At 57.4% G+C, this 11,014-nt stretch overlaps 1 protein-coding gene across 1 annotated transcript; it reads right to left on the bottom strand.

Moving 5' to 3' along the window:
* Positions 1-520: 520 nt before the first annotated feature.
* On the bottom strand, positions 521-2,394 carry CSF2 (colony stimulating factor 2). Its single transcript, XM_037129967.2, has 4 exons — positions 2,239-2,394; positions 2,086-2,127; positions 1,316-1,441; positions 521-629 (listed from the first exon to the last, which is right to left on the bottom strand). The coding sequence occupies exons 1-4, from the start codon at positions 2,392-2,394 to the stop codon at positions 522-524; spliced, it is 432 nt and encodes a 143-aa protein (XP_036985862.1). The 3' UTR covers position 521.
* Positions 2,395-11,014: the final 8,620 nt, after the last annotated feature.

Here is an 11,014-nt window from a genome sequence, read left to right as displayed (position 1 = left end):
GCCCTTGAGCATCCTGGGAAGCACACCCAGGTGTGCCGAAAGCTGCACTCAGGCCTGCCCTCCCCTCCCCTCTGCTCCGATAGTGCTGCCCTCAGTGCCAGACCTGCTGCAGGCCCCGCTCCTTCCCCCCCTTCCAGCTCCCTCCCCGCCCCTCCCTACCCTTTGTGGAGGGGAGCACCACTAGTGTTCGCCCATGGTGAAACAAACTGCAAAATGACACAAATAAGAACAGACTTTATATAATTTATTATCGTGGTAAAATATTTTGAATAAATAGGAAATATGCACTTAAATAAATAAATAAATATTAAAATACATAAATACATAAATAAATATTAGTGGTCTCTGCCAGTGTAAAAGTGTCCACTCCCCTGGCTCAGAGCAAGTCCCGGCCGGGCGCCAGGGCCTGGCCCTCCCCTTGGCCCCTCCGAGGTGAGGATCTCAAAGCTGGGCTCCTTGTGGGTGGGAGGGTGGCGATCTATGAGGTACGCTCTCAGGGCTGGCTCCTGGACTGGCCTGTCTCACTCCTGGATTGGACTCCAGCAATCAAAGGGGATGATAAGTAGAAAATTATTCAGGTTCTCTTTGAAATTTTTGAAGGTGGTAATCTGGGTTGCACAGGAAGTTTCCTTAAAGAAAAAGAAAAAAGAAAACTTGAGTCCAGGTGTAAGTAGGTCATGCAGGGGGAGCAGCAGTGTGTTTATGTGCCCCTTGGAACTCCGAGGTCAGAAGGCCCGTCTGGGGCCAGGGACGTAAGGAACTGCCTGAGGTTGGTCTGCTGGGCAGTTGGGGCATAGGCTCTTTGGTCTCGGGCCAGGACAGAGCAGCTTCGCTAAGGCTCCAAAGGCCCAAAAGGGGCAGGAGTGAAGGCCACAGACACAGGAAAGGAGTGTTTGGGACTTCGTACATTCCGGGTATGCTCCCTCCTTGTTCCCACGCAATCCAGGAACCCCAGGAGGGGCCAGGGGAAAGTCCTGTTGGGAGGTGGCACTGGAACCCCAGAACTTCCTCCGTATCTTAGGTCAACCCTGAATTTCTTTGGGGTTGCCTCACCTCTGACCTCATTAATGACAAGAACCAAGAACAGAGCAGCTCCCTCTAGGGAGCGCTGTCAGCTGCAGAGCTCTAGGCTTTAACTCCTGGAGCCAGACATGGGCGGGGCTGCCCTCTCTCTGGAGGGTCTGATCATTACAAATCTGTTAATACAGAATCTCGTTGGTGTCTGGACCAGCCACACCCAAAGGTCCCTCCCTACCCAGTCCTCTACCCTCCAAGACCAAGACCTTCCCACCTGGGCCCTGACATGCACACTCACCGGGGTAGGGGGGCAGTGCTGCCCATAGTGCTGGGCCATTAAGGTCAAGGGGCCCTCAAGTATGGTGAGGTTGCCCCGAAGGCCCTGCTGGTAGAGCTCCAGACGGGTCTGCAGGCACGTCGGCTCCTGTGGGAAATGTCCATTCCTTGGTAAGCAGTGGCCCAGTGCCCTCCCCATTACTTCTTTGTGTTCTCACCCCTGGCCCCCAGGAGTAGAGCCTGGGAGGGCGCAGGATGATACGCAGCCAGTCCCAGGCAGGTCCAGCCATGCATACGGTCCTCTCCCCCTGCCCACTGCAGGCATGAATCTGACTCCCCCTCATTACTTGGCTCAGGTGGCCCTCAGCACAGCTATGTTCGCTGGGCCTGGCCTCTCAAGAGGGTCCCAGTGCCTAGGAAGGAGGGTCGCTATCCCCCCACCATTCAGGGAGAGGGGGCAGGGCATCGCCTGGACCCCCATACCCGTCCGTAGCCATCACAATGAGGGCCCAAAGCCCACAGCCTCATGAACAAACTCCTGTTGACCCACCTGCCCCTGGTGACTCCTGGCCCCTGAACACTAGGTCTGTCCATGGCTGCTCAGATAATAAAGAGGCTGATGTGACTGCCGCAGGGACAAGGCCAATGGCCTTCTGAGCACACCTCCTCTGGCAGCCAGCTAACTGGAGAGGAAATGGACAGACTTGTGCAGATCCGTCTAAAATGGGGTCACCCCTACCCCCCACAAAGGCAGGAGCCTCTGGGAAGGTGTGTCAAAGAGAAATATCTTACCTTGGGGTCAAATGTTTCAGAGACGACTTCTACGGTTTCATTCTACAGAGAAGGAAAACGCAGGGTTATCAAACTGACAGGCAGGGCTGATCCAGTCCTGGGGGTGGGCCAGGGAGGCGGCCCCGGCACAGCCCTCACCCCTCCCTCACTTACCATCACTTCGGTAATGTCACTAGTGTTCAGGAGGGTCAGGGCCTCCTTAATGGTGTCCACATGCACGAAGTGCCGGGTGACCAGGCTGGGAGGGTGGATTGGTGCGGAGATGCTGCAAACCACAGTGCCCAGAAGAAGCAGGTTCTGCAGCCACATCCTCCTGAGGACTTTAGCCTTTCTCTCTGAATACTGGGCTCACTGGCAAAAGAGCTCTTATATACACAGTTAGAGGAAATGATTAATGGTGACCACAAAACACCAGGGAGGTGGGGGAACTACCTGAACTGTGGAATCTCCTGGCCCTTATCAACTACACATAGGAAAGGTGAGCCTTTCCACCAGGTGGTCACCATTGGGGGTTTTCATTAATGACCTCTTCCAAGAATCGGCAGCCCACCGGCCTGCCTCCTTGAGCTCGCCTTCCCCAGGCACTTGGACAGCCTGCTGCAACTACCCCTCCCTCTGAGGGGCCTCTGGACACAGCTTGGACTTCCTGGCCTGGGGTGGCAGGAACAGTATCTGGGAGACACAGGATCGAGTTCCTACTCCTAGGGTCCCCATTCTGCCTGTTATCCCAGGAGGCCTTTAGGCCGGCTGTGCCCACCCTGGCGTCCATTTCAACCCCAGCCTTCCTTTCTCCCCCTAGAGTCCTCTTCTCTGGCCACAGTGAGACTTGAGTATAAGAAGGACTTCACTGCCCCACTGTTCACCAGGCAGATTCCAGACTATGCCCAAATGGCATAGTCCTGCAATATCACGTCTGCTCCAAGACTCAGAGCAGTTGGCAAGCTCTGCTGGGCCAGGGTTCTCTTCCCCACAGCCCCTGTGAGCAGAGGGAATGACAACCATGTGCCTTTCCAGCCAGCAAGACTGCCGAGTGCTCTCCCTGGTGAGATCCCCTCTGAAAGCCAGTTCTGTATTACGCAGCCCATACCCAACCCCCACGCTACAGCGGGGAGTTGGGGCTCTCAGTTGGGGTGGGACCTTGAGTATGAACCCTGGCTCACCCCCTGGCTGAGGGGCTTCCCTCTGAGCTGTGAGAGCCTCACCCCCCTCTCCAGGGCCGAATGCCACCCTGAGGTGGGCAGCACCCTCCTACCTACCGGCCCTGTCCGGCACCAGGAGCTTCCGGGGCTGGCTGCGGAGTTGTGACTGCATCTGCACAGACACGGGGTGGGGGGGACGGCGTCTTCTCTAACAAGCTCTCCCGGCTTAATTTCCTACATGGCCCCTGCCCAGTCCACCTCCAGCTCTGGAGGCCTCTCTGTGGGACAGGAACTGCTTCTGGAAAAGCCACAGGCTCTTAAGGAGGTGACAAGTGTTTGATTTTCACAATGGAGTTTGGAGAGGAGAGCACGAGGTTAGGTTTTTTTTTTTTTTTTTTCAATTAGAGTGTAGTTGGCATATGATATTGTATTAGTTTCTTATGTCCAGCATAGTGACTTGACGTTTATATGCCCTGCAATGTGATTACCACACTAAGTCAACTAACCCATCTGGCACCATACAAAATAATTACGATATTAGTGACTATATTCTCTACGCTGCGCATTCCATCCCTGTGACTGTTTTATAACTGGAAGTTTGTATGACTTATTCCCCTTCACCTTTTCATTCCATCTCCCCACCATCAGGGCAGCACACATCTGAGGTTGCTGCCCATGCCGAGCTCCATGGCCTCAGGAGTGTGGGCCCGAATGTGTGCGTTCCTGAGTGTCTGTGTGCCCCTGTGCTTGGGCGTGTCTGTAGATACAGGTGCATTGGGGATTGTATATTTTATATGAGGTCATATGTGTGAGCCTGCATGCCTCTGTAGGTGCCACTGCTATGGGAGAAGCTCTCCACACTGGGTGTGATGTTCCCAGGCCTCAGAGGCTGATTCGGCCTAGACTGATGGGGTCAGACACAAGCTAGGGCGTTCTGCTGGCCTCCGTGGACAGCCCTTGACAGCAGGTGGAACTCGAGGTCTGAGCACTGTGGCCCAGGCCTGCAGCCCTGGCAAGCTTTGCTGTGTGGAGGGCGGTTGTTGCCCCTGCACCAGAAAGCCAGGCCTGAGTCCTCCCTTCCCCACTAGGGTTTCTGCCAGGTTTTGGGGCCCACCATGAGCCTGCCCTTCTGAGCCTGGGGGACATTCCTAGAGGCCAGGCAAGGGTGAGAGTATGGCATGCCCAGGCCCTGCCTGGCCCTTCTTCCTGTGAGGTCTCTACTCAGTCCCTTCCAGGGAGCTCTCAAGAGGCACAAGGGGAGTCAGTGACACTAGGTGCCACACAGAATGGAGGTCTGTGTTGGTCCGTGCCCTGGACACTGTGTGGTAGGGAGCAGGACCATGGTCTGCAACTGAGCTAGTGGCCAGGGAGGTAGAAAGCTGGTGTGGTCCCTCTAAAATGGAAGGTCACTTTTTCCAGGAAATGAGTTGACATGAGTTGAATGAGTCAACGAACTTCTCCAATCAGCACCAAGCACCAGGCCCTGTTCTGGGGAGGAGGTGGATGGGACTTTCCCACTGGCCCTCACATCTGGCCCCGGGGGACTCCTAGTCTGGGCGGGGGGACAGACAGCAGTGGACACTCCCACGGTGTGGTACAGGCTGGGATGGAGGAAGTTCGGAGCTGAGGGAGCCCAAGGAACTGCCTCTCCCAGTTTGGGGATTCGAGGGAACCAAGGAGCTTCCTGGGAGACGCTGTCTCCCAGAGCACCCGGAAAGGGCACGCAGAGTAGGTGGGCAAGTCAGCTCATGGGAGGGAGGGAGGGTGCTTCGGGCACAGAGAGGCAGAAGGTTTTAGGAGCAGGTATGGTGAAGGTGAAGCAGGCTCCAGAGAGATTTAGAAGGTCGGGTCTTGGTAGGACTTGGTGATGTAATGGACCACTCAGTCAGTATTTATGGAGCGTCTGCTAGGTTCCCAGCAGGGGAAGCGGGTACAAGAGTGGTGGAGAACAGACAGGGCCCTGCCTTTACGGACTTTGTAGTCCTACCGATGGAGGAGCACGGTTAATTCCCTCCCTCCTCCCCAAAGGGTGCTTTTAGATTTAAGTAAGAAGAGTTAGAACCACTGTCCAGGTGTCTAAGGTGGGGACCCAGGGCACGAAGGAGCAGGTCTGCAGGGTCTCAGGGCCCACAGAAAGGTTCAGCAGTCCAGAGGCCACGTGTTCATTCAGGGACAGACCTGGGAGCATCCACGTCCACGGGAACAATCAGGCCAGAGCAGGTCATTCGGGAAGGAAGGCTGACCGAAGGCCAGACAGGCACAGGAGCCTGTTAGCCGCCAGAAGGCTGACCTGGGGCCAAGGCCCTGGGAGGGCAGGGAAGGGGGAAGGTGGGGGCCACAGCCGAGGCCCACACCAGCAGCGTGTTCCGTAGGCGCCTTGTGGTCAGCACTTGAGGGGCGGAGTCTATGGGTTCGGCGATGAGATTCGTGGGCAGCCACACATCTTTCTTCTGGAAAGATGACATCAGGGCTGAGGCTGTGACACGGGCAGGCATTCCTAGATTGCACCCCATGGAAAGTGGCAGTGATATCATCTAGCGGGCGCACTGACTCAGGGGCTCCAGAGGGAGCAGGGGAGGGCGGGGGCAGGACTGCGATGGGGAGTGTGACTCCACCCTGGCTCCCTTCGCTCAGGGCCAGGAGAAAGCACTCTGGAAGGGCTTTCCTGTGAGGGTCCCCCGTGAGCGCTAGAGGAAACGGCTTGTGGCCACCCTGGGATCCTTATCATAAGGGGAAGGAAACAGGCCTCCAAGTGGCATCGTATCCCGTGGGCTTTCCGCGCAAGCGCCTGATCTCACCCTCGGCTGATCTCACCCTTCCTGAGCCTGCCGCCCTCGGCGGGGACCCTGGTGCTGGTGGCCCGCCCAGCCCACAGTCATGATGACAGGGGCAGTATTCGACACATAGCCATCTCTGCTCCCCAGTACCTTTTATGCCAGGAGTCAGAAAGCCAGGAAATGCTGGTCATCTGTCTGGACCAGCAAAGGGATGTCCCCCTCAGTACAGCTATAAGAGAGACTTCTCCGGGTGTGGGCAGAGAAGCCGGAGTGGCCTGTGGCTGTCCCAGGGACAGTAGAGCCTGCCACCCAGACTTCTCTCAGTCTCAGGCCTAGGCTCCCCGCCACTGATCCCTGGGTAGCCCAAGGAAGTCCCTCCCCCCTGAGCCTCCACTTCCTCATCCGTGTAATGGGTTTAATTATCACTGCCTCTTAGGGAAACACTGTTGCCTGTCCCAGGAAACTTTGTGGGGAATTCTTCCAGGGAAGAGGCAGAGCTTCAAGCTTTCCTCCCCCGTCCCCACCACTTCGGGAGGTGTCTGAAGCCCACACTGGGCAGAAGACTCAGCCTTGCTGAATAGCTCAGGGACACCTGCCACTTGCCTGGCTCCAGCCCGATTTGGGTCTTATGGGTCCCTGTCTCACCCTTATGAAAAACCAAGGCAGGGATAGCACTACAGGCGGCTCATCCTCTGGGAGGGGATCACTCCGGCCACCCAGCACACACGCAGCGACATCTCTGGCCTTCGTGCTAGCAGCTCCAGACAGACCACTCCATCATCTCCTGTGTCCAGCCCCCCAGAGGTGCGCCTCCAAAAGGCCAGGCCGTCAGGCCAAACCCCAGGTCTGGTCCTGCTCACCGAGTGTTCCCAGACCCTGATACCATTGAGTCCTGGCTGGTCTGGGAGGATCTGGGGTGGTTAACTCCCAGACACATGTGGGCTCTGCGTCCATACAGCTAAGCCTCTAGGAAGGTCCACCACATGTGTCCCACCTTGCAGCCCCCTGCATTCAGAGCTCACATCCGGTGGTCACTTTAGGTAGGGGACAGAGAGGACAAGGCCACAACTCATATGCAGTGTTAAGAGCACCAACCAAGATGTGCACCTAGAATGAACAGCCAGGAGGGGCAGTCAGGAAATGGGAGTGAGCCAAGTGAAGAGCAGGCGGCGAGCGCTTGGGCTGTGTGGTCTTGAGGCAGGAGGGGAGTAAGGCGTCTCTGACAGTGAGGCTGTCTGCTGTGAGGGTGGAGGCCCCTGGTGGCTGGGAGGGTGGGGAAGTCAGTTCAGACTGGACTGGATGTGTCAGTACTGGGACATGAGCTGGGAGGTCTGGGACCGGTCAGGGCCCAGACATGTGAAAGTCACTGATGAATAGGAAGTTCCTAACACCAGAGGGCTGGACACAATTCAGGCCTTGGGTAGTGAGTGCCCAGGGATGCCAACTTTTAAGGTTGAGCCAAGGATGATGAGGCCTCCTTTTTCATTTCCTTCCTTGTTTCCTAGGGCTTCCTTGTTTTTTCAGGGTCCTGCAACTGCACACTCTGGCAGACGACAGCCCGTGGGTGGGTGCAGGCCGGCCTAACGCCAGGCCAACCTGTGCTTCCCACCTGCCGACTCCAGGACGCCCTCCAGGGCTGGAAACAGATCCCCCACCTGTGAGTCTCTGTTCTCTGGCCTCACCCCCAGCTAGGAGTGTCATCAGGCACCCAGAAGGGGCCACTGCCTTTATCTGCTATTGAGGGCTGCATTAAAAAGTTAAAAGGAGGAGAAATCATCAGACCAGGAGCCCTTACAACCCCAAGTGCGGAGGGTGCCCTTCTCTGCCCTCTCTGTCTTGACTGGAGTCCAGGCCAGAGTGCTGTGGGAGCCTGGGTGCTCGGCTGCCATGCCTGCCTCCCTCTGGACCTGACGGGCAAGAATTAAGGTTGCAGGTGTGGGTTTTCCACTGTGGACAAGACAAGTGATTCTGGAATGAGCTTCCTTCAGGACTTTCTGAAGTGCCAAGCTCCCCTGAACTCTCCCTGGGGCCTTTTTGGTTCTTACTTCTGGTTTTTCAGGCCCCAGAGGGCCCTGGCCTGGAGCCTGGACGCCACCTCTGTTCCCTGTTGTGTACAATACCTCTGCCTCTGGGCAGAGCACCCTCCTTCCCGCACTTGCCCCAGAGGCCCTCAGCCCTTCCAAGGGCTGGGAGGTGACAGTCACCCCCCACCACTCAGGCTGAGGGCCAGCAGGAGTGATAAAGGAGACAATGAATTACGGGTTTGGGTGGGGAGGTGACCCACAAGTGTCTCTGGGGCAGCTGGAGGAGGTCCTTGGGGAGCTCTCTTCCAGCCCTAGTGCAACCAACTCATAACTCCCTCCCCGTAACCCACGCCATGCCCGTGCTCAGGCCTTGCTCGGTCCCCTGTATAGCCCCTGGGGGCACAGCAGCTCCCTTTGTGGTGGATGCAGTGTTGGGGGTGCCAGGCCTGCCTTCAGGCTTGGCCACTCCTCATGGCACCTGGGCTGTGACTCCCACCTTTGAGGTCCAGGTGGCTCACTTTCATAAGGAAGTGGCTTTGTAGGTGGGAGAGTGCTGGGCCACAGTGGGGGATGTTCTCTGTTCTGGCTGACTGGGCACTGTGATGCCCCCACCTGGCTTCCAGCCTCCATCTCCCCGTCTGTAAGAGAGGGGAGTGACTGCTGGAGTCGGGACCAGACTGCAGGGCCTGGACGTACGGACGGATTTGGCTCCCCCGATGGGGCTCCTTGTGCAGATCTTTTCCCAGGGCCCCAGCATCTCCCCACACCCAGCTGCTGGAGGGAAGCCCTGCTGGGCAGCCTGGTGTACAAAGGTCAAGGTCAGGGCTGGCTGACTGGGAAATGACTCAGTCACGTGGCTTTTCCTAGAAAGTGCTAACAGAGAATGCCAGGAATGGGGATTCCTGTCCTGACTAGAAGGAGGTAGGCCCAGGCTTGTAGGAAAAAAAGTTAGCCAGCAAGTCCAGCCCTCAGCCTGAAGAGAGCAAGGAGTCACCCACCAATGAGGGAGGGGCCCTGATCCAAGGCTCACAGCCCCTCTGAGGGGGTGGCTGTTTATTGTTTTATTACCCTTACTCAGGAAGGCCTGGCCTGGCCCTTGGGAATCAGGATGGAGTGAGTCTGTGGAAGGAGGAGGGAAGCGCACCCACCCCCTGACCCTGTCACTCCTCACTCCCAGTGCTCTGAGCCCACCAGCCCCCTGCCAGGTGCTCCTGCAACTCTGTGCTATGGCTGCACCTCTCGAACCTGCCCTGGCCATGCCTTTTGTCCTGCTGCAGGGGCCCTCCCTCCCCACACCTCCCTGACTGCGCCCCTCAGAGTACATTGTCCCTGGCTGCCCCTAGCTGTCCCTGGTTGCTCTCCGGCACAGCCCTCAGGCCCTCCAGGGCAGGGCTAAGCTAAGATGCTGCCCCAGTGTCTGCTGAGAGAAGCCCCAGGGGCAACCAGGGTGGAGAGCGCCAGTCTAAAGAGGCCAGAGGCCTCCGACTAGGATGCCAGGGACCCTGAGGGGCAGGGAGCACAGGGATGGGCAGGGAGGCAACAGAGTGTGAGCTGAGCCCAGAGGGAGAGGTGGAGCCTGGGGTCTTTGAGGAGCTGGGTAGGAGGGAGGCAAGGCAGGTGATGGCTGTGTGCCCCAGTCCCTCTCTTAGAAGCTCAGTGAGGTGTGGGGGTGGGGGCACACACTGGGCGACCAAGGTCAGATTCAAGCCCCAGTGTGTGCCTGGGGACACTGCTGGGTGCAGGGATAATATGCAGGGGAATCTGACAATAATTGTGTGGTCATTGGTGAATGGAGGGTGGAGCTGAAGCACCGTGGCTGGGTGCTTGTCCCTGGGGCTGGCGCCAGCAGTCCGTGGAACCAGCAGGTACCGCTGGAGGCCTGGATCCAATCAAGGGGGAGACACCCGCTGGGCCCTGGGCCAGACTTAGCAGGCTCCAGTGCCTCAGTGGGCACTGGCCAAAGCACTGTAATAATAATAACAGACTTCATCGAGTCATTAAAGGGATTCCCTGAGTCCATCTGCAGTCCAGTGGAGCAGCAGCAACTTTGCCTGAATCATCTTTGCCTTCCTTAGTCTGACCTGAGGTTTCCAAGGGGAAATTGAGGCCCCTGCCCCCTCCCCACTCTCCATGACAACACTCTCTACCCTGCACTCTCCGCCACACTACCTCTCCCTCTCCCACGCTCCCACAGTGGGCCCAGGGGTCCCGTTCTGCTCTGCTGGCCCCTTTCCTCCAGCTCTCTCTCCTAGCCTCCCCCCACCCCACCTGCTTACCCTCGACGCTTTGGCTTCCACAGCCTGGCCCCCAGTGCCATCTGGTGGGGATGTCCTTCTCTGTACCTCTCTCTCTGCCTGATAGACTCTACTCCCTCCCTCCTCCAGCTCCTGGGCATCACCTCCTCTGGGAAGCACCTCTGAGGACCCACGGCCGTGCAGCCACCCCTTGCCCACAGCAGCCGCCCCCGACACACACAGCGCATGCCCTGTGCGGGGCTTCGGGCCTGTCCCCAGCCTGGGCAAGCCATGGAGGGTCCTCAGGGAGTTTGTTAACTGAGTCACGTGTGGCTTCGAGGACAGGGTGGGAGGAGCAGATCCCCTCTCGGAGCAGGAGGGCTTGCATGGTGGCAGGTGACGGGAGGGGCAGTACCTCTCAGTTCTCCTCTCTGCAGGCACTTGCTTGCCTGGCAATTTCTCTTTGCTCTATGTTTCTGTATTTCTAAGTTTGTCAGTATAAGCTCATATATGCTCTCTCATATTTCACTCCCAGTGAAAAAAGTAGAATATTTTTACAACTGCAGTAAAAATAAAATTCCTAGTTGAGGCAATCTACTTTTCTGCTGAAGACTGGATTTGGAAGGAGGGAACTTTGGCCTTGGGACAGCCAGGCTTACCACGAGGCTTTGCTGCCCCCGTGTGGCAACTGGGCTTATGACCCTGGCGCTGAAACAAAACTGACACACCTGCAGGGGAGACGTGAGCAACCACTG

The sequence above is a fragment of the Artibeus jamaicensis genome, unplaced genomic scaffold, assembly GCF_021234435.1.
Source record: "Artibeus jamaicensis isolate MK-2021 breed Jamaican fruit bat unplaced genomic scaffold, CSHL_Jam_final contig_786, whole genome shotgun sequence".
NCBI lineage: Eukaryota > Metazoa > Chordata > Mammalia > Chiroptera > Phyllostomidae > Artibeus > Artibeus jamaicensis.
This window is presented reverse-complemented; position numbering and strand designations above follow the sequence as displayed.